This window comes from Syngnathus scovelli, chromosome 6 (assembly GCF_024217435.2).
Source record: "Syngnathus scovelli strain Florida chromosome 6, RoL_Ssco_1.2, whole genome shotgun sequence".
NCBI classification, from domain to species: domain Eukaryota; kingdom Metazoa; phylum Chordata; class Actinopteri; order Syngnathiformes; family Syngnathidae; genus Syngnathus; species Syngnathus scovelli.
The window spans coordinates 18,726,656-18,754,312 of NC_090852.1; the positions used below are offsets into that span (position 1 = coordinate 18,726,656).

Here is a 27,657-nt window from a genome sequence, read left to right on the forward strand (position 1 = left end):
TTTTAACAGGTGCTTGTAAATGAGCCCGATGCATATTCACCTCGTCTTCACTTTGCCACAATGTCAGGTAGTTAAGAGCGGGTCAGATAAATAAGGCCACGTCACGTATTTAAAGCGATGGTGATAGTCATAAACAAGGTCTTAAAAAAAATAAAAAAATATGTCTCCAGTGGACACTAAAGTGACAACAGAGAGAATTCACACACTTTTAATTGACGTTTGGAACTATTTGTTTTATGTACATGTCCACTAGGTCGGACTGTTCCGTCGTTGACAGTCAAAGAAGGCGTCAATTACCTAAATAGTTCTAATACCAGCTCGTTTTTCAAGACGTAATTTTTTGAATTAAAAATAAATAATTGATTGATATATTATCCACTACAAATAAAGTTGAGTCAAGTCTATTAGCTTCTCTGCTATTAAGCTAATGTCAACTAATAATGTGCAATTAACTTTTCTGATGCTTGGTGGAATTCAAACTGCCATCGCGACTTTTCTCATAACAGATAACCATTCGACGTATTGTTTAGTTCTGGTACTTACTGAGTGAAATTTAGGATTCTTGAGTACTACGCTAGCTAGCATTGAGGCTAATGTTAGTCAAAGCTACTTTTATCTTATCTTTTAACTATTTCAAGTCAATAAGGATTGTTCTATACAAAACAATTCCATTTTTTTCGACATAAGTTTTCACAAGCTGAGCTTCGTATCTTTAAAGCATGCTTTCACCAAAAGAACCCAGAGATACTGAAGTCCCTTGCTCGTTTGAGCGCTATCTTGGCAGTCTCCCTTCTAGATGCCATCTGATGATTTGTGCAGAGCTGCTCCAGATATATATATATATATACACAGATACTCTGGACTCAGATAGCGCCAAGCAGGGTCATAACCATTAGGCGGCGCATAATCAGAGTGCGTGTCATAGCCCGAAGCTGTAACTCAAGCCTTGCTGGGTCAGTGGTGTGGTGTGCTTTAATCAAAGCGATGATCCATTTAAATAGATTGGGAGCTGTACTTGGCTGCAACAACTGGGAACTGCTGGTGAGGTTCCGATACACAATACGGCATGGCGAAGAATGAATCTGTCAAGTCACAGGGAATGTTGTTCAGTGTCATCAATAATCAATTTCTGATTTGTATTTATTTATTTTAACCCCTCCTGGAAAGTTGCTTCTTCTTAATGGAAAACGTCATAACATTATTTTTAACCAGACTGACTTTGTCTACTCATACCTGGTAAGCCATTACTTGGAATCGTTAATGTGTTAGTTGGATTAAAAATATTGGTTAAATGTGTTTTAGTATTACACAGCTTTGATTGTAATTAGACGAGAAAAAGCCAAACAAAAAAGGCTGAACTTCGCAATAACAGGATAAAAAGTCAAGGTTGCCAGTGCCGCCCGCAGACACAAGATTTGGCGAGAGGTCATAATGGTGAAATATTTGTGGCCTCTGGAGGAGGAGGGTGGGTGGCTACGCCGCCCACACTGTTTGTTTGTGTTCCTCCCCAACAGATGGGGACACACCGAGAAGAAGGAATGTCGGCCATATCTGATGCTGCTCACTCGACTTTGACCGACTGAGGAAGAGGAGGAATGGAGGAGGAGGTAGGGGGGGGGGAGGCTGTCATGATTCATTTAGAACTCATGCAGCACTTAGGAATCCTGGCGGAAAATTAAATTCTAGACCTGACAGAGTGGGTTAGAAAAACATCTATTTTAAGCGTTCTTTGTATGCAGGGATGGTCAAGAGAGGTGAAAAGAAGAACAAGTCATTTGAACATTTCTCAGATTGTCTAATTATCGCCGAACGTGCACACTGGAGTACTTCTGGAGGCCGAGACGTTTCCGTGTTTGCGCGCTGAGGGGAACTCTTTTGTATATTTCTCCATATATGGGCTGCGTGTCTTGGTCTCAGACCCTCAGCAGAGACGGTGGGACCCGTTGTACGGTCCAAAAAGACAAGCTATGTTTCTTTCCGTTCCAGAAGGCCGTAAAATGTCTTGATGGGAACTTTAAACCAAAGGGCAGATAAGGATGCGCCACTTCTCCCTCTGTGTCTGTTTTGGAGCTATTTTATTTCTCGTTAAGATCATTTTTACGAGTGTGTCAACTCGAAAGGGAGTTCCTCATCAGAAGTTCATTTTTAGTCAGGGAGCTTTTCTTGACTTATGAAAGGAAGTCGAAAGCCACAAAAATGACCATCACCCGGTGTGAAGCACACCCTTAACATATTGCGTGGGAAACAAAGGCGATGGAGACATTCCGCTGCGGTATTTTTTTTTTTTTTTGGTGTCGACAGCGATTGGGCCGCGTGGTTTGGCCACACTGAGGAATGCCTACGTTTCGGCTCCACCTGCATTCTTAGTGAAGCCTGTCTGCAGTCACGTTTGATCGCCCGGCATGACCGTTCAAAAGACAAAAAGAAGGGCGGGCCCAGACAGTGTGGGAAGTTAAAAAAATAAAATAACAAATGGAAGACAGAAACATTGAGGATATGTAGAATTTTGCTCATGGCTTCATTGTTACGGGGACCAGCCCTGGGTTAGGTTTGACCCAATTTGGGTTACAGCAATTTTAATGTTGCCTCTGTGATGGGTAAAATGTTATTTCCTAGGGAGCTTACAGTTCAATGAAAATGGCCGCCCGGTTTCCTCCCTCGAGGATACCGTTCCCTTCCTCAACACTTGTTGCCGACTATTTGTTCAGCTCTAAAAGGGGCGTGGGTGCCACAGAGTGACAGGCATCCAACAGGCCCGAAGCAAAGTTTCCAAATTAAGAAGCTTCAGTCTTGCATTTCACTGTGCTGTGATTGAAAATCCCAAGAGGTTGGCCCGCGGATCATTTGCAGTCGACGACACGGCGGTTCCTCGCGTCACCGATTTGTGTGAAATACGATATAAAGAAAATAAAAGAAATCAAAAGGAATCTTGTTAAGAACGAAACTATGGTCTAAGTGGGTGTCAAATGATCGCGTTTGATAGATATTCCTGCTGTTCCTTGTCCAAATTTAGCTGGGGCAGGTTGAAGTCTCAGCTCTGTCCCAATATAGCCTTGCTGTCATTGCTGACGGAGAAATACTGTGGCATCCTCCTTGCTTACATGTTGGCTAAGGAAGACCGGTCAACTCGCGGAAGCGGCGCCCGCTCGTTATCTGGCGGAGCTCGACTGCCATTATGTAAAGGCCCGGGAATGTTGAAAAGACTAGGACGGTCAAAATGATGATATCTGAGATGGAACGTTGAAGTAGCAGCAGAAGCAGAAGCACATCGAGAGTCATGTTACAGTAACATCCTAAATCAAAGCTCTTTCCACTGGCCTTTTACTACACTCAATAGAGCAGAGGAGCTCCGGTACAGTATGCCATGACCTAAAATAGTCATGCGCTCCAGACCCGAGCAATAAGACGCTCTGTCAGCTGATGAATATTGGGTTTATCTTCCAGAGCGTCGCTTCAGCGAGAACACACAAGAACGGAATGCCTCAATGACCTCACAACAAGTCCAAACAAAGTGGCAAGCACAAAATGTGTATCTAAACAGTTTTTTCTTTACACCATGTAACAACAGACAAAGCGAACTGAAAACCAAACTACTTGTCAGCTGGAAAAATTCTTTGGCTTGCCACAGGACAGCGATCTTCACGCAAGAATTTAGAAGGATTAAAAGTGAAAAGCAGCCAGACCAGCAGCCTGTGGTTAACACGTCTGCCTTAACAGTTCTCAGGCTCAAATCACGGCTTTGGCTTTCCTGTGTGGAGTACTCTGACTTCCTCTCACATTCCAAAAACATGTTAGGTTCATGAAACTTTTTTAAATCGTCCATAAGTGTGACCCGAGTGAGGACAATCTAATGTATCTTCCTTAAATGTCACACAATTGTTGAAAGAAATATCCCAATTATATTAAAAATAATCAAGGCGTAAGAAGTTTTTGTTGTCATTCGTGACATTAGCCACTGCTCAATTGAACGTCATTTTTTCATGATGGCATTTTAAAAAAATGCCAGAGTCTCATCAAACAGGCCAGAGATGAGTACGACTAAAACATGGTGTCACTCGCCCCTTTCCTGTGTGTCTGCTTGGCCTTGGATGAGTGAAACGATCCAAATATGGTGCTCTCACCATATGATGGGACACCAGCAAACCAATGTCCTTTACAAGCCTCGGGCCTTCCCACGTGCCTGCCTCTATCGTAGCAACCCTATAGGGAAGGAAATGTCAACAAAAAAAAAGGCTTGTTATTATTAATTGGAGAAATGGTGTGGCTGTTACATTGTGAGCTCATCACTGTTTTCAACATCACTATAGGAATGAAGGAAGAAGGAAACACAAAAAACACATCTACTATTTCTATATTTGGTTTGACTTCCATTGAAAGTGATCAACTGCACAAGACAATGCTGCCACCTGCTGGTAAGAATGTAGAAAGCCATCAAAATGAGAAAAACAAAAGCAAATCGGCTTGATTTTTTTTTTTATTTTGTGATGAATACCAAAAATACTTTTGTGACCAGATAAATATCATACATAGAGCATCAAGTCATCCAACTAAACGGGGTTTTGCACAAGACCAATTCAGAACACAATCAACTTCCCTCCTCACTTCATTTGCTTGAATATTTGCACAAATCATTCAGACAATAAATACACAGCGCTGGGCAAACATACTGGCCCGTCATTAGATTTGTTGTTATAGCAGATTTTTTTTTTTTTTTTGTACGCACAAAACAATTCTGGGTTGTTTTGCGTGACCCAGTTTTGGCTTTTGAGCAGATTGGGTTAATATTCAGGTACCTTTTTGGACCCAGTGCTGGGGTAGATAAAAGCATAAAACAATGTAAAAAATCAAAATGAACACAACGCAAAGAAGCAAAAACGCACACAAAAATAAAATGAATGCAATGAAAAAAGTCATTGGAACAACAAAACTAGTGTCAGCCTTAGACGTTTGCTCAGCACTGCATTTATACTGATAAAAACTGACATGTGGTTCCATGACACATACGGGAACAAGAACAACCCAGTTCTTTTTTTTTTTTTAAACAACTTCTCCTAACTTCAAACACAAACACATGCTCAAGGAATGCCGTTAGTATTCCATCCAAGTTTCGAAATTTCCCAAAGGTATCCACGCTAGCGACATAGGCAAGTATCGGCCGGCAGTCAAGGCATTGGATCGTATGGCAAAGAACTCCACTTGTCGGCCTTGATGGGGATTGGCAAAAAAAAAAAAAAAAAAAAAAGTTCTCAAGGCTCAAGCCCCAACCGGGACGGATCTTCAGCTGCTTGCACCACACGCTCGAGTAAGGCACATGAGACACAACGCAGGAACTAACCTGCTGGCAAATTCCCCATATAGAAGACAGGCTCTCCAACCAGAGCTTAAGTTTCTTACCTTTTTCGGCGTGCGAAGGAATGTCTTCGATTTATAACAAATGGAAGGAAGCGGTTTCAGTGCATCATCCAATAGGCTCGTTTCGTTCAACATAACGTGCGGTCGCTTCCCGTTCTCAGCTCGCCAGTGCCATAATACAGTGAGTTTACATCGTAGATGCCAATGTGAGACGATAAATATTTTAAATATTGAACAAGATAAACAGGTTTTATACGATCAATAAAATCCACACCACTCACAAAATCAGGTGAAATTTCCGAAATGTACTCAAAGTTTTGCCAGTGAACCTAATATGACCTTATTTATATTTTAAAATGCACATGTTTTTGTACTTTTTGCGTAACTTGATGGTCGCTAACAAGCCGAACTGCAAAAGTCACAAAAGACAAAAATTTCTACTTTTATATTTGCAATGATCGAGTACTGTTGATGAGTCAAAATACAAACAACATGATTAAGAGGATTGTTGAAATATTAATTTGAACTGAACTAGGAAATTTACAGGTCGTCAGCTTCTTGTTAGGGATCCGCAAAATTTTGCCAAAAGTATTGAAACTTCAAACATGTGCATTAAAAAATGTACAGATGTTCCATTTTAAAAAACAACAACAACAAAAAAAAAGCCACTTTGGATCATATATGTTAAAACTGCCAGTATAAACTTAACATTACTACATTAACAGGTATTTTGAGAAAAAAAAAAGTTTTCATGGCAAAGCATAATTTCCCCTTATTTAAGCACACGTAGCTTTTTTGCCATTTAGTTTTTTGGGGCGCATGGAGGTGTGCATGCAACTGGTCTTACACGATGCTCATATTGCTCGTTGCTTTCTTTTTTCTATAAAATAGTACATTTTCAATACAATACAGTATTTATTTATTGTCATAACTCCTACTCACTAAATGACTCAGTCATGAAATATATTGCTAATAAAATATTTAGAAATTACTTGTGCCTTGCAAATTTTTGCTGATAGTTTGCATGTATTTTATTTGATTAGAAGTACAATGGAACTATTGAATTTATAATGGGGAAAAATATCTTAAGTTGTATATTTACACTTGAATGTTACTTCGAAAGCCTTATAGAAGTTCCACAGCAACACTTATTGTCTTGTTATTAGTGCAAAAAAAAAAAAAGGTTGAAGCAAATTTGTTGCACTGCTCTGTGTGAGTTTGTGTTTTTCAAAAACGGAGTGAAACGAAAAGCAAGCAGATCATTTTGGTCGCAACTTTTTTTGTCCACTCGGTAAGAAAAACTAGTTTCTTTTTAAAATATCAGTCAAGAATAAATATATACTTTTTCTTTTAGGTTTGCTCTTTTCCAAAACGCCATAAATCCATTTGGATCATGCTGAGAAAAAAAAAAAAATACATGAATTAATTTCATTAAAACAATTCATTGGCTCAGTTTGTTCGACAAATGTATAAATAATAACATAATTGTGTACACATAAAAATGGCATGGTGAGTTTTTTTTTTTTTAATGTGGCATTCATGGCGTTTTGGAAAAAAAAAAAGCTCTTCATTCTTCTTTCACATATAATAAGTGCCATTATGCTCGACTACTCGATTGGTTAGTAGCTTCTTTGATATGTATTGATTCGAGGGTGCATGCAAGCTAGTGGTGAAATGAGACATACCCCTACTGCCTTTGTTTTGGGCCTGGAATAAAAACAACCCTTAGCTGGACTTTGCCATCTGTTCATGACAATTTGCTCACCGACTATAAAACATTCAGTAACAATAATAGATTTACAACTTTCTTCACGTCATTATTGTAACATTAAGGTTTCTCACACGACTTCATCTCAAACATTGACGTTTTTGCACGCGTACACACACACACACAAATACACGGCGAAGCACAGGCACTTGGTCGTCTTACCAAACAGGGCCTGTTTCAAGTGCTGTATAATCTTCAGTTACACCAGAGGAGAGCCGGCGTCCCATCCTGGCCGGCCCATCAACCCTCATCCTCCCTCAGCTCGCTGGGCAAGAACTTGTACTGCTGCTGTCGGATCTGAGCCAGCTTCTTCCGGGCTTCCTCCAGCTCGCGCTCCTTCCTCAGCATCTCCTCCTGAGCCGCGATGATCTGAGGAGAAGGGGGTGGAGACAATAAACATTTTTCTAACGTTTAGCACTACATGTTCAAGACAACAAACAGACTTCACTTGGGCCAATAAATAAATAAATAAATAAATAAATAAATAAATAAATAAATAAATAAATAAATAAATAAATAAATAAATCTCTACTGCTCATTCAGCCGAGTACCTGAGCGATGCCGCCGACAAATTTGGTCTTCACCACCACACTGTCGTCCTCCGTCTTGTCAAAGGCTGCTTTCTGAGCCGCCCTCACCAGGTTGTCTGAGGCTCGCTTCACCGCGTTGCCAGCAGCCTTTAGGAAGGAGAAGACGAGGCGGAATTAGTATGCGTACCTTCTCGAAGCGTACTCGCGGCGGGTCTCACCTGTAGTCTCTTCATCGCCTCAGAATCCTGGTCCGCCTTCACCTTGCAGGCCACCAGCAGCTGAGCTGTGGAGGCGGCCACCTGCTTAGCTGAGCAGATGAGCTTCTCCTCGCTAGCGTGACCCTGCACTGACGCATTGGCGGCCTCGCACAGGTTGCTGGTGGCCGCGGCGACCATGCGGGCCTACAGCGGTTGACATTCAGAAAGCTCACTCTCGGTCGTTCTGTCTGATTGACGTCGAGACGACAATACTCACAGCAGATATGAGTCCTTGCGACCACTGGCCGTCATCCACCGCGTTGGCTAGATTGGATCCGACCTGAAATTGAAAATATCAAGTGACCTCAAAATGTATTTGTGTGAATAATACAGAGAATCACATCGTCCTTGGCAACTTTGAAGTGTTTTGAATGCTTGACTGACCTTGCCCTGTGCTACGAGCTCTCGTTGGGCCGCTGATGCAGACTTGACAAGGGCGCTGGTTGCCGCGGCGATGGACTTGGCTGCTTCGAGAATCTGCTCCTCGAAATCCAGCGTCTCGTCGGCCTGCTGAAGGTCAAAGAAGAGAAAAAATTCAGCCATTACATGACTTTCTCGAACCAAACATTGAAATTGTCTCCTATTCACAAAATGGCCACAAGAGGGCAGCAAATACTGATATTGGCAGCCTACAAGATAGCCTAAAATAAGGCTGGTGTCGGCCTTATATTCATAATTTTGGACAGAAGCTCCCAAACTACTCAAAATGCATAACCTTAGCCTCACTGTCTTCAATCAAAAACCAAATTTGGTTTTGAGTGACTGCACAGGACCTGAACTAACCACCATCAGTTAAGGGACAGTCAAGGGAGGAGAAAAATACAAACTAAAAAAAAATTCACACAGTTGTGCACCCAAAATCTCTAGAAACACAAAAGGCACAGGTGGCAGGAGACATGGCGGGACACTGTAGGAATATGTTTGATACATAGTTGGACTGAATAACAACCTAATATATCAAACATATCACACAGAGCCCTGCAGAGAAGTCCTCCAGGTCTACAAAGGCTCTGAGAGGGGCCGGGAGGGAAGGAAGGAGACATGCATGGCAGGGGTGGGAGAAGCACACCTCCCTCCGTCCGTCCATCCGTCCGTCCACCGACCCGTGACGACGGATGAGGAGCGGGAGTAAAGAGGATTAAAAAGGTTGGATGGAAATGAAATCGGGGCCGCTATTTTATGGAGTCGTTTCCTGTGGAAATTACGCAAGACATGCCACTTTATTAGTTCTGCCTCTGCACAGAAGCACTCGTTTAGAACTAACACAAAGGCCAATTAGAAGGATTCAAATCAAATGAAAACATGATCGTCATCCGAAACATGGAGGACGCTCGGTAATTGGGGATTAAATTGGAAAACAACTGGCAATATTTCCCTCTTAAATTGTCTTGTCAAATGAGATCACTAGAGGGAGGCACCGACGTCGACACGAGGGGAAAATCCTTTTACTCGCTAATCTCCTTTTATAGAAAAAAAACAACCCACCCCCTAAAAAAAAAAAAAACAGAAGCCTGATAATAAATTCCGCCATGTAATTATAGTATGAGACAGAGCATTATTTTTTTTTTTTTATTAAAAGTGGGCTGACCTAAATATGCCTTCCTTCACAGACAGGTTGATCAGACAATTACAGGAGTGCGCTGGAAGAGGTAAAGGGAAGCAGGAAAGCACAAAGGGCAGATGCCACAGGGATTATGGGATCCCCAAAACACACAATCATGCCAGTGCACATCACACGCAAACATCATCATCATCTCCATCATCTCCGTTAAACTCAGTTCGACGGTGCTCAAAAAGAGTTTAAAGAGGAGCAGCTGTGTGAGCAACCTTCAGAAGGGAAGACAATGTCACCTTTTTTGCTACGATTCGGTAACAAGCTGTGTCTGTGCGTGGGTGGAAAAGGTCCGAGAAGGACGCGTTTACCTTGGGCTTGGCTCGGGGCTTCAGCTGCTCCAGTTTCTTGGCCGCCGCTTCAATGGACGCCGCTGCGCCGAGGAGCTCGCTCTCCGCGATGACGGTGGGGTCCTCGGGGTCGGCGCTCTCGGATCCTGAAAGGCAAACCGGCGCGTTTTTTTTCCCCAAAAAAAAACAATGACTCATTTTTGTGATGCTCGACTTTGCGTGCTTGCTGCGATGTTAAATAAGAGAAACTAAAAGAAGCAATTGACTTTTGATGGGCCTTTTTTACGAAGGTCTATAAAACGCAGCACTTTGGGAACAGCTTGCTTAGGCAGATGTGAACGTGTTTTCCAAGATTACGTTGAGCTCAGGGGAAATCTGCCTTGCGCCAAACCGCCCCCTCCTCCCCCTCCCTTCCATGCTCCTCGACCCCCCCCCTAGACTCCATGAAAGTTGATCCAGCGCACTTACCTCCATCTGACGCAGCAAGGGAAGAAGAGGGGTGAGGGAAAGAGAGCACATGGGATGTTAGAAAGATAAAGACGATAGCCCCGGCGCGTCGCGCTCTACGCTCTGAAATCAAATTCCCACACAATCTATTAGCGGCGTCAGACGCCGCACGTTTGTGTCATAACCGCAGCTGAGCTTCATTTTGCAGCGCCGCCGCCGTTTGCTTCCATTTCAATCTTCTAATGTGTTCGTGGTGACCCGACGTCTCTCATGAGTTGTGACGCTCGCCGATATTCGTACACAGAGGATTAGCGCGCCTTCAACTTAATTGCTAGCATGGCGGAAATCCCGTTGAAACGAGTTCACGATGAGAATCATTTTGATGATTCGGATCTCAGTGTTGGAATATTAAAGGCCGCGATGCTAAAGCTTCACCTTTCATGGCCTCGGCCGTCTGGATGAGCTCCGTCACGCACGCCGCCACATGCTTGGAATGGCCGGCCAGTTGATGCTTTTGCTCCGGTGTGGGCCTCTGGAGCACCTGAACGCGCGTGAATTTCATATCAGCGCAAATGACTAATTTAAGCATTTAGCATTCACCTAGCGACAGGATTTAGCTAGCAAGATGATTGTGTACTGTTTAGTGAGTATATTTGGAATTTCAGTTTTTATTTGAATTGATATTTCAATTCAGTGTGGACATTATAAAACATAACTGTAAATATTTACTGTGCAATTAGCCACCATTTTATAATCTAAAGAGGCTTGTACATTTAATTTTCAACAAATGTGCCGGTCTCATTCCAACCTGAAGGACTTGCTCCAAAAGGTTGACATATCCCGTGGTGCATTCGGAGCCATATTGCAGGGCCTTGATTTTTAAGTCTTGGCTCACTTCGGGGTGGTGTGCGGCTTTCTGGATGGAGAGAGGAAAACAAAGGATTCTGGGAATTTCAAGGAGCCCAAAATAAATGCCTCCTAGTGGGGGGTTGTCACACAGCTTACAATACCAAGAAGGAAATGTGGACGCATTATTTACTATCATTAGCTTGCATTTAGTTAGTTATTATTTTTTAAATATCCTAATAAGAAGATAGATATGTATTGTGTCTGGATTAAATCAAAATTGCTGAAAAGCAGTACAACAGATTCTACGTGCGTCTGGATTAGAACCTTGCAGGCTGTCAGCATGTCGGAAATGGCTTTGCGGCTCAGGTTGGCCGTGGCGATCACGTCGTCTTGCTGAGCAGAGTTGCCCGCTGCCACGGCTTTGGCCGTCGCCATGGTGATGCCCTTTGTCATGCGGATAAACTCCTCAGGTGTGGTGGACTTGTCTGGGACGTCCTTGGACAGGAACATCTGAGATGGAGACATGAATATTATAAGCTTGCTCTGAAGCTGGTGGCGCTACGATAAGAATTTTAAAAATTTGCTGTGAGAAATAGAGCCGGATAAAGAGAGCAGTGTTTGTTTCTGAATAAGAGACCTAAATATCGCTGAGCCTCTTTAGCACAAAAGGATGGATCGGGCCTGTCAGGCGGTCTTACTGTCAGCTCCTGCTTGATGAATTCAATGGTGGCCTCCAGTGCCCTCGTCCCGCGAGTGGCTTCATCCTCCACCGCCTTCACCGTTTTTAGAAGAGACGTCACGTTGGTGACCATGACCTGTCAAAATAAAGCCAGTCAAGTGGATGAGGCTTGCAATCAAACCAGGAGGTGGCGCTCTTTCTCCTTAAATATAAAACAGGATGTTACAGACGAGCGTTCACAAAATTTGCTATTTTTTATTTAGATGAGCTTGTTTGATGATAATTACACAGCTGATAAAGACACTGAAAGCAAAACATAATTTGGTGAGCATTTCTAAATAATTCAATGACACCCAATTTGGAAAGAATTAAAATGTTCTCGTATATTTAGCACAAGGCTTCCTTCCGTCCTGCTGCATTACGCAACAAGAGTCTTACAATGTTCGTAATGCGAGCAAAGGCACAGCAGGACTTTGAGAGGGTCCCATGAATGTGAGGGCAGGGGTGGTCACCATATGCAGAACCGATCTGCCAGTGGGACCGAGACCTCGGGTGGTCCTCATTCCTTTTAGATGAAAAGCACTAAGCAGCAGCTCAAGTTACAAAACGAAGTTTGTGTGTGTGTGTGTGACAGCTGTGAGAAAAACAAATCTTGTACATCAATCCAGGAAGTTTGTCGCCTGGGTTGAAATGGATCAATACTCGCAACCAATATGGCTACTTTTACCTTAGCGGCGCCTTTGAGTTGATACATGGACGGGTCGTCGGCAGCCTTGCCGGCGGCGCACTTGGTGGCGCCGATGAGTTCGGCCAGAGCTTTGGCCACGTCGCGTACTGCGTTGATCAGAACCACCTGAGGAGATGAAGCCCGGGATCAATAAAGCCGCAACGGTGCGAGCTCGGGCTTATCGGCTGGATTTCCTCGTGTGGTGTTTATCACTCCCATCCAGTCATGATATACTGAGTGGGAAGTTGTCAAAGCTGGTCACCTGTGTCTCGGGGTCCTCGGAGCCCATGCTGGTCGCTCCCAGTTTGACCACCTCTGTGAGCTGGGTGATGGTTTTAGCGGAGGACTGGGCGGCCTGAGCTAACTTCTCTTGGCTGGATGCGGCTCCGGCCACCAGCAGCTTGGTGTCCTCCACGAGGGCCTTAGCCGTCTTCAAAATGTTTTCCCTGGGAGAAGGTGAGAGTTTTGGTCAGCAACATGAGCTGGCTGTTTACTTTGGGCGCTCTGCTTCTCCTGAGTGAGTCACTCATAAAACAGAGAGCCGGGGAAAACAACATCTGATGTAATCTCTTTGAGTCCACTTAAAAAATACGGTGATGGACACCTGTGGTCAGCAAAGGACTCCTCATTCTCAGGGTTCAGCGTCCCCGCCGAGGCGAACATGATGGTGGTGTCCAGGTCAGCCATGATACCAGAAACGGCGCTCGCTGCCGTGATACACGCCTGGGTGCCTTTGTTGCCCGCCTGCAGCGCCGATAGCACCAACGACACCTGCGACACGGAAAGCAATCTGAGAACACATTTTATCTAACGCTTCAAATAAGTCTTCCAGATAGATAAGACGGCAGGAGACGTGCGAAGAAATACTCCCGCCTTAAAATTGGAGTCCACAACAATCAAAAACAAGTTGATGAGGCAGACTGGGGAAACTAGCGTCGCTCCGTCTCTCGTAAACAAGCCAGCTCCCCGAGAGGAGCCCTTGAACGAGGCACGGGATTCACATGAGCAAGTGCGAAATTAATCAAGTTGTGCGTTGAATGAAATCACAGTCTTCGAGTGGAATAGAATTAGGAATGTGTGATTGCCGGAGCTCGTTGTTGCCAGGGTCATAGCGGGGACACTTTAAAATTACGATACTGCGCAGAGCGGTGCAGGGATGGCTTCACTTTCATGATCTGCATTACCCACGCGACGGAGGCCTTTATTATCACCCAAAATAACATATCACATTTTTATATTCTACTAAACCTTTACAAGTTTTAAGTCCAACTTTATGACTTCCTCGTCCGACGATGTAAAAGAGCAGCCAGTTTTACACCAAGCATCGGATAGTACAGCAATAACAAAGTAAACTACCAGTTTCATTAAAATCGGAGAAGCGGAACATCAGCGGAAAGAGGACCTTCTACAAAAAAAAAAAAAAAAGTGTGGTACCTTTTCGGTGACTGCACGTGCGCACTCGATGAGCTCCCTTTTGGAGAAGCTGTCTGTGGGGCTGAGTTGCAAGGCTCCGGCTTTCTGTACCAGGTAGATGCAGCCGTGACCCAGCTCTTGCACGCGTGTTTTGATCTGGAAACCCACCTGAAAGCGAAAGCGGTTTCCCTTTCACAATCATGTGCTCAACTTTTCTTTTAACACAGCAGATGGAAACGCAAGTAAAAGACTCTCTGCCGAAAGCCGGCTGTAGCATTTAATTTGCAGTCTGAGATACATGGGTGGGTGGGTGGGTTGGCAGCTCTTTTATAAGCATCACTATAGGCTTTTTAGACTTGTCGAGGCAACGTGTCGCTATGGCAACCAGAGGTTTTGCGCGGCAGCCGCGTGCCGTGTACGAGATACTGATAAGAGCTGTGAGCTTATTAGTGCGATGTTTCTACACATCGCTTTGCTGTAAACTTTTGAAAAATGACTGTGTTTGCTCAGAGTGACAGAGGTGGGAGGGGGAGACTTTGATCTGGAAGCATTTGTGGTCCAGACGGGAGAGATTGGAAAGTGATATGTTAGAGGAAACGACCCTAAGCTCCTTGTGTTGTTCTTTTCAAGAGACTGAACATGGTTTGTAACCTCTTCGTGCTCTGCTGTGGCTGCAGCGAGGCGTCCTTGGTGAGCGAGCTGCCCATAGTCCACGGTCGCCTGAGAGGCAAGGCCGCCGAGCTCTTCGGGGCAGGTTACTGATTTGGTCATCTAGAGCGAGAGGGAGTGGGGACCTCGTTAGCGTAAGAATGTCCGTGAGGCGAGAAAATCCTCAGAATGGGGAAAGGCACTCACCATCTCCTGTGCTGTGATGGCAATGGCCTTGGAGTACTTCACCATTGTTGTCTGGTAGTCCACAAAGGAACCCTCGGGTTCTGGAGGTGTTCCTTCATCCAGCTATAAAGTTTCATAAAGACATTTTTCTTTTAATCTATTATTTTTTTTATCTTTCACAGACAGACAGAAGGCATGGCTTGCAAGATACCAATCATCTGCCAAGCACATTCATCTCCACATTCTCACAGTTAGCTTGGGTTTCATGAACTTTGAATAGTCACCCTTGGAAAACAATTTAAAAAAAAATGGCTATAGTTTGTTTTCTAACAAAACTAGTAAACTGAAGCAGAATGAAAGGACTTCAGGCAGATGAATGGCTTCAAAAGCAAATTAGCAACGTCTCTGCTCAACAAGTATATTTATAACCTCTTTATGATTTTTAATTGATTGTATGTTCAAAAACAAAGGTTCGAACAGGTCACTTTTGTCTAACAGTAACAACTCAATACAAAGAAATCAAGCTACCAATATAGCAGCTGTAATTTATGTTAGTGAATTCAAAGTGCTAATGCTAGTTTAGCAATGCTAGCTTAGTACTGCTACCAGTTTCGAAACAGCGCGCATATAAATAGATACTGTTAATACCTCTCCAGCCGAGCCGGCTAAAACTCATATTTATGTGCTTTAAATTGGGCAATTATTGCTAACACAGCGTGTGTTGAGTGTGTATTCTGAATTCTTAACCTTAAAAATGAGATGAGTGTCATTTTTCCCAGCAGGCATGAGTAACTGCTAATATCATGATTTGCCTGAGGATTTGAAATGCTTCATCCGTAGGAATAATGAGTCACACACAAGGACACTTTTCAAGTACACTCGCTGTGAAATGACTTGGACAAATGAGGTCAAGAATGAGTGGAGGCAAAATCCACATCTCACCCTGCCCATTGCTTCGGCGATGGACTCCACCATTCCCCCGACCATGCCCCCCTCGCTGGCCGCCTCGTTCAAAGTCACCATGATGTCGTCCACGGCCTCTTTCATCAACTGGGCTGCTTCGGAGATTGCATCATGAGTGTGGGACGCCTGGGGATGATGTTGATGATTAAAAAACAAAGATTATGAGCCACGCTCTGAATGGCCTCTTGAGTCATTATATATTTAATATACGCTTTCCACAATGAACTGGGATTTTTTTTTTAAAATAAATTCAAAATACAGGACCGTCTCAGAAAATTAGAATATTGTGATAAAGTTCTTTATTTTCTGTAATGCAATTAAAAAAACTTTTCAGTCCTGTATTAAGAAATATTGAAAAATAATCCACTGTAGTCACCAATATTTCCCACTTTCCTTACAAACGTAGCCTACACCGCTAATGATTCCGATGAGTGACTCACTGAGCTTTTATTTCTACTTCAATCTGGTTCCCACTAAAGACAGACTTGTCCAATTACTGTAAGTGTATTCTCTTGGCATCTTTAAGAGCAAGGAGGAAGAGCAGCTATACCTTGACAGGTAGCAATAAAACTTTGTAACAAGCGAGCCGAGTGACTTACAGCTGCACATAAGACAAAAAAGGACATTGGTGTATTAAGAGCAACGCTGTCGTCCCCTCCGCTCGTTACCTTCGGGTTACCGCCGCCTTCCTTGGCGGCGTAAAGCATCTGCAAGGCAGACTCCGACAAGGTCTTGGTCTGATCCAGAATGGTCATCTGCTGCTGATGGTCGTGCAGCTTGGAGGCCAGTCCGACCGACGCCACGATAAGTGGATCAAAGTAGCTTGCCAGCTGAGTCACCTAGGTGAAATAAGGTTAGGAGAGTCATCCGGGAATGGATTGTTGAACAAGATGGAGGGCGATTTATCGAAATCCATAAGGGGATAAAAAGGATATATTGTCAGATGTACACCTTGTGTCCCAGCTGGGCAGCTTCACCCCGGGCGGCGGTGGAGATGGGATCAATCAGGTGCCCAATCTCCTGCACGGATGAAGTCAGCTGTTCCTGCAGTGCCTTGGTGAGTTGTAAAGGCAGAGCGAATTATGGTATCAATCACAACAGAAAGACTACAGATCCCATTAAGCTCCTTCTTTCAGACAAGATTGAGCTGATGGGTAGCTTACCTCGCTGGAGATATCATCTCTGCAGGGTAGGGTCTGTCCCACTGCCGCCAGGGAGGCTTGCTCAATGTCCCGGATACATTTATTGATGCTATCTATAGAGTAATCACACTCTTTTTGTCCTGGTGCCTTGTCCCTAGCCGGGGGGGGAGGACAAAAAAAATAGAGGCGCTCTTGTTCCATTTCAGTGCAAATAATCATAAACGTATACTATAATAGAAATCAAAAGCAGTTTGTTTAAAGCATGACATAAGTGATGTGTGAAGACCACAAATGGAAGAAGAGCTTTTTGGGAGTCCTGTCATTGCTAAGGTTGCCTAGCAACAGAGGAGCCCAGCCGTCTGCTCTAATAAGCTAACTGGTTAGTGGCCGCACTGTCATAGTCAATCAAAAGCGGTTGAGTTAAATTTGAAATGAAATTCCACACCCAGTTGCAACCAACCTGATGGCCGTGATGAGGCTCTTGATGGAGTCAGAGACTGTTCTGGAGTGACCCGCTAGTATGGACCAAGTCGGGGGATCTTTTGGGTTGAGGACCAACGAGCGGGCCGTTTCTAAGAGGTAAGTGGAGCTGTCAAGCATGGAACGGGCCGAACGAACGATGGGCTCCTGGGCGACCGAACCCTGCGGGGAAAAAAAAAAAAAAACAATGTCGGAACAAGGTGAAGTAGCAGCTCTGACCGACTGCGAGAATCCAGAAAGATCAACTGAGCAATCAAACTCGTGGATGAGATTAGAAAGACAGCTTTACAGAGACGCAGGAAGAAACACCTTCAGTCTTTATGATCCGAGGCAAAGCCTCCCTCGACAATTAGATTAACAAGATGAAGATTAGAGCAGCGGTAAAGGGCGCCGGTGCCGTTAAACGCTGCCCTCTAACAGATTACAGCCATAAAGCTTTTCGACGAGGACTTTTCCGCTCTGATTGAAAACATAAAAATGCATTTTGGTGAGCCGTTTTGTCGCATTACATGTAAAGAGGAAAATCAACATCAATTCCCAGCACAAACATTTTTCGTATCGTTTCCGTTTTTTTTTCCAGTGTTATTTTAAGAGACCAGTTGTGACATGTCACTTAGTACGAGAACGTTTCTGAAAATAGAAGCATTTTTCAAACACTCCGATTTCGAGTGTGTGTGCTGCAGGAGAAGAGAAATGAGCGTTTCGATAAATGCTTACCTCGTTGCTGATTTGAGCTGGGATGCTGGCAAAATCGGGATTGTTGGCAAAGGTGGATAAATTTTCCACAGCCTCGAGGAGCGGAGTGGCAGCCACTCGACATTTCTTTCTGTTGTCTTCAGAAAAATCTCCATCCGAAGCCTAAAAAAGTTTTTCACAGGTAACTTGTATGGATGGACTCGAACGCCTGACGTGATGAAAAGGATTTGGTAGCAAAATTTACACTCAACGTTTTGATCAGTTGGAGAGTTGACCTTGATGGTCTTGACCAGGTTGGCGGTGGTGTTGGCCACCTCTTTGGCCGACTGCACAAACTGTCTCCGAGCAACGGGATTGGAGGTCTTTGAGGAAGCCAGTCGGCAGGCGTTGCACAAAGCCGACGTGTGCTTAGCTACTATCGTTGCCGCTGACAAAACCTACGAGACAAAAGGACACCAAATCAGGGCTGGTCCAACCTTTGTCCTCATCGGCCATATGAAGTGTCCTCCTACCTGTGAGGGACTACTAGTTGGGTCCACTAAGCTCTGACAAGCCATCTGTATGGCTTGGTGGGCTCGTGCAAACTGGATGGGGTCTACCAGACCCTCATAGCCTGACTGACTATTGGGATCAGACACGCCCACAAGATAAGAGGCCTGGAACACAAAGACGTACATACGTATTGTAGATACACCGGAAAAGTAAGATGTCATTTCTTAAATTCAACCTAAATTTGCTTATTTTGCTGTCTTAATTTATTTTGACTTAAAATACATTTAAAATAAAATAAAAATGATAATGTTATTAATTATATAAATAAGTAAATCAAATTTGTCAGGCAAAATCAATATGCTTGTTTCAATTTACTTATTAGTTGATTATCTTATTTGGTCTTATAGTCTTGTCTTTGAGTATTAAAAGCTAGTTTTAAGTACTAAGAGGCTTCTTTTTTTTTTTTTTTAAAGATTTTAATGATACTACTGCTAATTTCAAGACTGATGTGAGTATGGGCCAAGTATTATTTTCTCATTTTTAAAAATCTTGTCACGTAAAACTTTCTTGTTCAGTTGGCAGATAAGTTTACTTATTTTAAATATTTTTCTCAGGCTAACATTTTTTTTCCAGCGGAATTTTTGCAGTGTAGAGGAAAATATCAGTCTGCGAGACTATTAAGTTATTCCAACTTGGTTATAATAAAAATAAAAAAATAAAGGGGGGGGGCAGAGCAATCTCACCTGTCCCGCAGCCTCCGTCAGCCCACAGAGGGCCTTGGACGCCACACCTACACACTCCCCAAAAGCCACCACGTCACACGTCTTACAATGCTGGGAAATGCCTGCCATCGACTCCCCGAGAACCTAAATTTGAAAATATTTCGTCGTCATTGGTCTTATTCAAACAGTAAACAAAACTATCCTTTAAATCTACCTTTGAATTTTCCATGACGCTCTCAATGCAGTCAAAGTAGGACAATTCGTTGATGGGCTCGCTGGGATTATCCAGCAGTCCTCTGACAGCCTACAAATAGTTACAACAAACTATGAGCCCTTAAGTTCTGAATTAAAAAAAAAACATTGTAAAATAATCTTATTGCCATAAAAGACTTTAGTATTCAACACTTTTTAATGTGCAATTTTATGATCATTCCACTTGGGTAATCCAATTTAGTTTACTGCTCACTTAAATATCCGTCCACGATAAACGATTATATCGATGTATGCTCGGAAGTCGTACAAACGATTGATTCAAACTCGGTATGGAAGGACGGCTACCTCTAACTCCCTCAGGGCATTGTCGCACTCTCTTTGTCCTGCCGCCTGCTGTGTGCAGAGCGTGATCAGCTGGTTGATACTCTCGGTCACGGCACTGAAACACACACAAACACACACACACACACAACCTTTTCATTGGAGTCACTTCAGCTGCCCTATCTGTGCTATTCCCCGCCCGCCCGCCCGCCGTAGCCTAACAACATTGCACAATAACGCACAAGCATGTGCAGGAGGAGTGACCAAATTGTCTGGAGTTTGTGGTTCAGCCTTGCTGAGCTCAGACAGCTTCCAGCCAAGGCTTCCATCTTCCTAATTAGACAGAGAAAAGTCAGTCAAGCCCAAAGCCCGTCGGGAGCGGCTGCCTGGCTCCTCTCCACAAGGAGGAAGACGACTCCCTGAAGCAACGCTGAATGGACAAGGCCATATTTATTTAAAAAAAATAAATAAAAAATCCTGATCCAAGTTTGAATTGCATTTGGGAATCTTAGAATGGAGAATACAATTTTCACGGGTTGTACCTAAAAAAAAAAAAAAAAAATCCTCCATATTGTAAAACACTGGAAAAAAATGATCAGCCCATTTTTTTTATTTTTTTATTATTTGCAGCGGAGTAGAATTGACCTCCCCATTATATTGGATTAAATTGAAATGCGCTGAGTAAACGAAACACGTTGTAGCTCACCGTGCTGCGACTGCAAGAAGATTCTTGGCGTTGGCTGCACTCGGATCTACAGAAAGCGACTTGGCAGCCAGCAGAAGTTTACTGGATGCCATTGAGATGTTCTTCAGATTACCAATAACTTGGATCTGATCGTCCCTGCTCTGAAAAGAAAACAAAAATGTGGCTTCTAAACCCGAATACAAATTCTCCATGTGCGACTAACAATGAATTTTGCAGATGATGTATTTTGCCCCGCCCACCACCACCTGCTTTCTAACCCAGGCTTCCGAAAGTTTGCGTATCATGCTACATTGGTTCCGATCCCTGAAGATATTCCCACACTAATGAAGAAAATAACCAGAACATGAACATCACAAGATCTCATTACAGCTGGCTCTTGGGTAAAGCAATGTGCCTAAGTGAATTGGATTTATTTAATTATAAAACAAATTGAACAGTAAGTAATAAAGTGACCAAAAAAAAAATACGACAACTCGAGATGGCGGCTTTTGGAATCCTCCCAAGACCGCACAACCTACTTGGGTGTGCCCTGCCATCTCGACACCGGCATCCAGGAATTCATCAAAGTCTTGGCTGAACTTTCCGGAGGCGGCGGCCAACTGGTTGCTGGTTCCACGAGAGGAGTGAACGACCTCGCCGGCCGAGTGGTTGAGCTCAGCCGCTGTGTGGTTCAGATCAGTCTGAGCTTCCTGGAAGGTCTTACTACAAGGAGGAAGCTTCAAAGACACGTTGACACGTTATTGGATAAACTAAATCGATAAATGTAAAGAAATGGAGCAGGACTCACAATATCCACCAGCAGCTTCTTGCTGGCTTCTCCGATGCTCCTCAACGCCATGTCAACATCCTTCTGGCCCGGAAGGCAATTCACGCAATTATTCAGCGAGTGCGAAACAGCTTTGGCCACCTGAAACGCAGCAACAAAGTCGTTCCAACAATGCGCCGCATACATAATGCATCTGTGAAGCATCTCAAATGCAAATCAGGATCACAGTGCAAAGTCATCTGTGCCGTTAATTTATGGCGCTGTCGCAGACGAAATGTTAATTCCCCGCGAGGAAATGTTTTTACTCCGGTACTCCCGGGAGAGAAACACAAAGCAGTTTCAATTGCGACAAAAACACGATGATGCTTACCTGTGCAAGTCGCTGCTGACTTTCAGCATCTCCGGGATGCACCAGGGCCTGGTGGGCCTCGTGAATCAGCATAGACGATCCCTCCATGACACATTGGGCGGAGTCCAACATTGCAGCGGCGGCCTGTGGCTCTTTAGTGCTGGCTGCGACACCTCTGGCTGCTTGTGCCAATGTCCTCAAAGCCTGCGCTGTTTCTCTGGCAGCCACACCTGTAAACAAAAACACACGAGCGAGGGAATTGAGGCAAGCAGGAAATTTCAATATTGTGCTACGGTGACACCTGCGAGGAAAAGAGACACACCCGGCGCGGCTGGCACGGTGGCTAATAGATAAAAATAAAATACAGGCTCCCCCCAGGAGACCGTTAGTCATCCGTGCAGGCATGTGGAGGGCATACACATCATTTATCCACATTATGAGTTGTCTTCACCCAAGCTGGATCAGCTCGTCGACTCAATTTAGAGTACGACTATGAGTGTGAAGGTACCGTATTTTCCGCACTATAAGGCGCACCGGATTATCAGGTGCACCTTCAATGAATGGCCCATTTTAAAACTTTGGCCATATATAAGATATATACATTTGGCCCGCGGGCCGGACTTTGGACACGCCTGCTGTAGTGACTCAATATTGGTCCATATATAAGGCGCGCCTGATTATAAGGCGCACTGTCGGCTTTTGAGAAAATTGGAGGTTTTTAGGTGCGCCTTATAGTGCGGAAAATACGGTAATGATCTTTGCTTTTTACTCTCAAACTGGAATATTTCGTTCGTGGAGATCAGACATATTTGAATATTTCCTGCGTTTAAAAAAATCTGTCATGACAACAAATCACATTAATTTACTATCAGGGTGTTATCAAGGCCACCCAAAAAAAAAAAAACATAATAAAACACCATTTTTGTCCAAATAAATCAGGTGTTATCAACACTTTTAATATATTATACATATTAAAAGAATAGCAAAAAAAAAACGGCACCAATTTACTTTAAGCAGCCAAGAGGAGCCATTTGCTGATTGCAAGCTAAATCTGGTGAAAATAAGATTAATGACTAGCCAGCAGCACTCTAGGCCACGGCATGATGAGCTGCCTGTGAGCGTTCATTGTTATAGGAACGACATTCTCCGAGACCTCATGCCTCCTCTGAGAACCCCTTTGGGCCTGGGAAGAAAAAAAAAGGGCAAAGCAGTCTTCACATAATTCCACTCTAGTAAAAAAGTGGTATTATAGTTGAGAGACAAAACGAAAAGTCAGGAATTGTTCCACTAAATAATGTGGAAGCTATCGTTGACATTTACGAAATGAAGCAGCTCTCTTACCTGTGTAATGTTCATTGCCTTGAGCGGCGCAAGTCAGCAGTTGCGCCATGGAGGAGCCCACAGCCTTCGACGTGCTTCCCAAATCCTGAGCACACTTCTCCAACTGTGTGAAATAATCCCAATTAAACCGGAAGCGCATTTGTCTTCCGCGGCCAGACGACGGGCTCACCGATTCCCCGGGGAGAGGTTTGAGTTGGCCGTCAATAACGGACATCTTTGCGTCCTGCAGCTCACATTTGAGCGTTTGAACCGTTTTGAGGGCTGAGTCGATCTCCAGCGGACCGCAGGCGTCGTGGGCCTTGAAATAAATCGCCCATGTTAGGCGGTTTGATCTTTTTTGAAACAAGTATCAGGGATGGGATACCTTCTGGGTGGCTGTTCGGAGCTCCGCCAAGCAGGTTGCCAGGTTCTTAGCACACTGACCCAGTTGCATAGCCGCAGCTTGGTCGGCTACCGTCGGAACGGCCGACTTGACAGACACCACCATTTTACTTCCAGGCTGAAGGAGAGCAAGATATCAATCCCACATTATTTGAAGATTTTTTTTTTTTTTTTACTTCATAAGGGAAAAAATATCGGACCTGTAAGAAACTCTGGCTGGCCATGATGAGGGCAAGCTGGGCCCCGAGTTCTTCGGGCTGGGCTTGGCTGCTTCTCATACCTTGGACCAAGTGAGGAATGCTATCTGCTACGGCCTACATTTTATGGCAATAAAAAAAGAGTACAGGGATTTTAACATACCCAAAAAAAAAATGGGGGTGTGTGTGATAATCATACCTTGCAGCTGTGTACAAGCTGTTGGTGCGAGACAGTATTTTTGTTGGAAGCGGCGGCATTTTGCGCAGCTGCAATTGTTTGAGTAGCAGCAGCCGCCGCCTGCTTAGCAGCGATCTGCACAAGTGACACAAAGATTACTTGGCTTAACAGAAAACCAATGTTAACGGAAGAAAAAAAATCTGCACGGTAAAAAAGGGGTTTCGCTCCGTGCTGCTATGTAAGCCAGCGCTATCTAACTAAGCAACGTATTCTCACAAGAATTTAGTCGGAAATCTCCCGGACATGACCGAGATCTCTTTTCTCCAAATACAATGGTTAGATTTCCATCTGAAATCTAGCGGAATACTCACGAGAGCAGAAAGACCAGCAAATGGAACTGAAATGTTTATGGCTGTCAGATTTTTTTCCCTCCGTCAAGTGTTTTTTTTTTTTCTTCACGAGATAATGAGCAGAGCTTTTATGCGGCAGTTTCTTTAGACTAAATATACCATATCGACTCCTTAGTTCCCCTTAATTAGTTGTCAACACCTTTTAAGCGATGACAATATGACAATGAGGTGATTTTGAGGCAATTAATTTACTTACTCCATAACATTTGCATGCATATAACATGTGACAAACTCAAATGTCATGTCTAATGTGTCAACTCAGATTTATATCATTCAGACCACAAATGAGAAGAAATCATAAAATATCATCTGAGCTGTAAATTTGACGTTGGGAAATATGAGATTGCGTTTATATAAGGAGGACGAGCAAAAACACGTTGCCATGTTTGCCTCACCTCCAGCCTGCTGACGAGTTTTTTCTTGATTGCATTTTGAGCGGCGGCATTCGTGGCGACACGCAAACCCTCCGCTGCTTCTCTGAGCCTCTGCTGCTGGTCTTCATTCTCCGGATAAGCCGCCGCCCCCTGAGGGTGCAAATACACAAGCTTAGCAATAGATGCTAAAACATTAGGTTTGATTTTTTGATAACAGCGGTGGTAATGATTAAAATTGACCCACTAGCAGCATTTCACCTGCTGAGGTGTCTGAATCCGATAATATCCCGGGGTTGGAAGCTTATTAAGAGCTTTTAAATGGGATGTGAAATTATGAGTGTGTACAGCTATGCCAAAAATGTGCGCAGTAAATTAATGAAGGCGATACGGCAACTTGATTTAGCTCATATTTAACGCCGCATTCAATATGACGTCCCAGGGCATTACATCATTAAAGAGAAAGAAGAAGAAGAAGAATGGCAACTGTGCTTTAATTAGGTGGCCATTTCCAAATGAGAAAAATGTAAATGTGATGAAAATCTAATCATTAATCAATATTTTTGAAAGGAAGGGAAAAGAAATTGGACCTTAGCCGCCTCCACCATTCTCGCTGTGGCGTCAGCTAGCAGTTTAGCGGCGGCTAATAGCTTCTTGGAGTTGTCGACATCCACTTCTGCCTCTGCGTCGGATCGCATGGCGTTGACCAAGTCGGAGGTGGCTTGCGCTAGAACCCGGGCCTGACGGACCATCTCGCCTATTAGCAAAAAAAAAGAAGCTGTACTTGTGCCAAGTCACTGTAGGATATTTTAAATGGTGTCAGTTTGTGTTCCATCAAGACTGCGCCAAGAGTTCAGTTTTATGATGATGCCATTAAACTGCACGTGAAACTGATGTCGTGGCCAAAGAGTGCATGCGGCATCTCCCCCCCCCCACACACACACACACACGCTATAAAAAGCAACGTTTCCCAAACACCCACTTGCAGTCGGAAATCACTCAGGCCCGCTCCTCGGAGAGACGAGACGCTGAGATGGTTTATAACCTACATGTACAGCCTTGGAGGATATAGATTGCTTGCCGGCTATAAATCACTGTTGATTTGTTGTTGAAAAGGTCTTTTTTGAAAAAAAAAAAAAAAGCTTTGTTCTTCAAGGTTAAAAGTCTGCCTTTATTCCGAGCACGTTTTTTTTTTTTTAAATGCAAAGTTTGGTAGTGAACCCCAGAAAATCAGTGGCCTGGAAATAATTACGTGTCGACTCCGCAACATCTGTCCCAGTTTGGCCTTAATCCTAATTTATACAAATGAACCCCACAACCGCGTTTGTATACGTACCAGCATCACCCATGGAAGTGAAAATATTCTCGGTGACATTCATGATGGTGTCAGTGGCTTGGTCGTAGCGTCCGATGGGCTCGCCGCAGCTGGCGTAGTGGCGGACGTGCTGCAGGAGGTCGCCGAGGGCTTGGCTGACCACGCCGGCCGCCGCGCCCACCTGCTTCAAGAGCTCGCCGTTGTCGCTGGCCGCTCGGCAAGCTTTCACGCACGTGTCCACGGAACGGTCCACCAGCTTCCCGGCCTCCACGAGCTGTTCCTGACACACCGGGGAGCTGATTGTCGGACTCACCACCTGAAAAAACGTCGGTTTTCAATCGCAATCTTAGAGAAGATGTCCTCTACCTTACCGATAACTTCCCCGTCATTACCTTGGTGCAGGCGACCAGCTGCGAGGTGGACAGGGCACACTGAGTGGCGGCGGCGATCACGCGGTTTTGCAATATGGTGTCCTCGGCCACCTGGGCCACATTCTTGGCCTTTAGGACCAACATAGCAGCTGCATTGGCCACTGCCTTAGCCAAGTTCATCAAGGTGTCCTACAACGCAAGTACCAATGTCGTTAATTCAATCAAAGTGTGGAAAAAACTATTTTAAGCCAATATTTATCTTACTTACAAATAATAGATAACAAGAGAAAGCAAATTTCCCCCCTAATTCACATCTGGTGACATAATATTGTTTTGAAACATCTGAGTTACGGCTGAAAACTTCCCATGACTCAAAACTACATGACGTAATAGCCCAAGAATAAAGCGTGCTGTAATGATATAAGCATGCGTTGACATCTTCCTGTTTCGCCAGCGTCGTCATGGCAACAAGGAGCGGGTGGGGTCCGACCTGGAATTTCTCATCCGTCTCGCCTTCCCCCATGTGACGGAGCAGGTCCCCGCTGGCTTGTCCGATACTTCCTGCCGCAGTCAGCACGGTCTGCCTGGACTGTACAGTAGAGAGATGACATCACCACATTGGCTGACGCTGGGACGGAGCACGATTTCCAAATGGCTATAATATCGGCTCACCTCAGCGGCCGCGGGCTCGACAGCTCGGAGCAGATCTGACACGGCTCCTGCTAGCATCCTGGCGGCGCCCATGAGTTTGTGCCCACTGCCCATCTCGTCGTCCATTAAGGCGGCGAGCAGCTTGACGCCCTTGGACATTTCGGTCAGGTTGGAGGAGATGGTGGTGATGGCGCAACCCACCGCTGTGTAGTCGGTTTCCGTGGGTTCACCTGTGGAGGCAAACGAGGAACTGTCATATGTTGCGCCACTTATTAGAGATAGAATTGGTGATGTTTGTATGGCGATAAATATATTGAGGGAGCCTGCGAAGGAGCAAATCTGCGATTTGGACTGGCCGAGGAAGTGTCACCAAACAGATGGTGAGGTAAGATTAAAGCTCAGCAAAAAAAAATGGCTGGCCAAAAAACATGAGAAGCAATGTGAAGCACAATCTGATCTTCAGAGCAACAAAATGGAATGTATCTATAAAGTGCACCAGCATTTTCCATTTTTCCGGACTTTTACCTGCAGTGAGATTGACCACAGATGCCGTCCCAGCCGTGATGGCATCAACCTGAGAGTGGATTTCATGTTTGGATTCATCCACTTTATTCTGAACCCAAACCCTGGATGCCTTTTAGTGGAGAGAGAGAGAAAAGAAAGGGAGATACATTAGGAGACCCCGATCCTGTCGAAATGTTATTGAACAATTGAGGATAACATCAGAATTCGTGAGGAGGAAATGTACTCAATGAACCCTTTATTATGTTCAACTGAACATCTCATAAAAGGCTGGTATCATCGATTCTTTTTTTTACAAAATAGGATATTATT

At 44.2% G+C, this 27,657-nt stretch overlaps 1 protein-coding gene and 1 long non-coding RNA gene across 5 annotated transcripts in view; one reads left to right on the forward strand and one right to left on the reverse strand.

Moving 5' to 3' along the window:
- Positions 1–920: 920 nt before the first annotated feature.
- LOC125970403 (uncharacterized) lies at positions 921–3,563 on the forward strand. Its single transcript, XR_007482092.2, has 3 exons — positions 921–1,041; positions 1,515–1,607; positions 3,445–3,563. It is a non-coding gene; the product is annotated as an uncharacterized lncRNA (long non-coding RNA).
- tln2b (talin 2b) overlaps positions 3,419–27,657 on the reverse strand; it is a 54,107-nt gene continuing 29,868 nt past the window's right edge. The window contains exons 15-58 of one of the 4 annotated variants that reach the window (XR_007482091.2): positions 27,349–27,457; positions 26,845–27,053; positions 26,663–26,761; positions 26,194–26,361; positions 25,823–26,117; positions 25,077–25,243; positions 24,511–24,639; positions 23,727–23,840; positions 23,531–23,644; positions 23,314–23,448; positions 23,119–23,247; positions 22,950–23,052; positions 21,630–21,838; positions 21,281–21,400; positions 21,012–21,209; positions 20,494–20,633; positions 19,812–19,905; positions 19,468–19,557; positions 19,275–19,397; positions 18,552–18,695; positions 18,291–18,476; positions 18,061–18,201; positions 17,324–17,505; positions 16,885–17,017; positions 16,673–16,774; positions 16,390–16,560; positions 15,701–15,847; positions 14,780–14,881; positions 14,576–14,695; positions 13,946–14,092; positions 13,116–13,282; positions 12,774–12,957; positions 12,512–12,637; positions 11,804–11,920; positions 11,430–11,615; positions 11,065–11,172; positions 10,692–10,797; positions 9,831–9,955; positions 8,292–8,417; positions 8,125–8,187; positions 7,869–8,051; positions 7,672–7,797; positions 7,283–7,489; positions 3,419–4,200 (exon numbers count right to left, since the gene is read on the reverse strand). Coding sequence is in view for 3 of the 4 variants with exons in the window: in XM_049722643.2 (XP_049578600.1) it covers positions 7,361–7,489; positions 7,672–7,797; positions 7,869–8,051; positions 8,125–8,187; positions 8,292–8,417; positions 9,831–9,955; positions 10,692–10,797; positions 11,065–11,172; positions 11,430–11,615; positions 11,804–11,920; positions 12,512–12,637; positions 12,774–12,957; positions 13,116–13,282; positions 13,946–14,092; positions 14,576–14,695; positions 14,780–14,881; positions 15,701–15,847; positions 16,390–16,560; positions 16,673–16,774; positions 16,885–17,017; positions 17,324–17,505; positions 18,061–18,201; positions 18,291–18,476; positions 18,552–18,695; positions 19,275–19,397; positions 19,468–19,557; positions 19,812–19,905; positions 20,494–20,633; positions 21,012–21,209; positions 21,281–21,400; positions 21,630–21,838; positions 22,950–23,052; positions 23,119–23,247; positions 23,314–23,448; positions 23,531–23,644; positions 23,727–23,840; positions 24,511–24,639; positions 25,077–25,243; positions 25,823–26,117; positions 26,194–26,361; positions 26,663–26,761; positions 26,845–27,053; positions 27,349–27,457 (6,066 nt within the window). In the remaining variant the exon portion in view is untranslated. Of the gene's footprint in view, positions 4,201–4,456; positions 7,490–7,671; positions 7,798–7,868; positions 8,052–8,124; positions 8,188–8,291; positions 8,418–9,830; positions 9,956–10,691; positions 10,798–11,064; positions 11,173–11,429; positions 11,616–11,803; positions 11,921–12,511; positions 12,638–12,773; positions 12,958–13,115; positions 13,283–13,945; positions 14,093–14,575; positions 14,696–14,779; positions 14,882–15,700; positions 15,848–16,389; positions 16,561–16,672; positions 16,775–16,884; positions 17,018–17,323; positions 17,506–18,060; positions 18,202–18,290; positions 18,477–18,551; positions 18,696–19,274; positions 19,398–19,467; positions 19,558–19,811; positions 19,906–20,493; positions 20,634–21,011; positions 21,210–21,280; positions 21,401–21,629; positions 21,839–22,949; positions 23,053–23,118; positions 23,248–23,313; positions 23,449–23,530; positions 23,645–23,726; positions 23,841–24,510; positions 24,640–25,076; positions 25,244–25,822; positions 26,118–26,193; positions 26,362–26,662; positions 26,762–26,844; positions 27,054–27,348; positions 27,458–27,657 lie in introns of those variants that run through there. The other 3 variants (XM_049722646.2, XM_049722645.2, XM_049722643.2) reach the window with 3 other exon arrangements.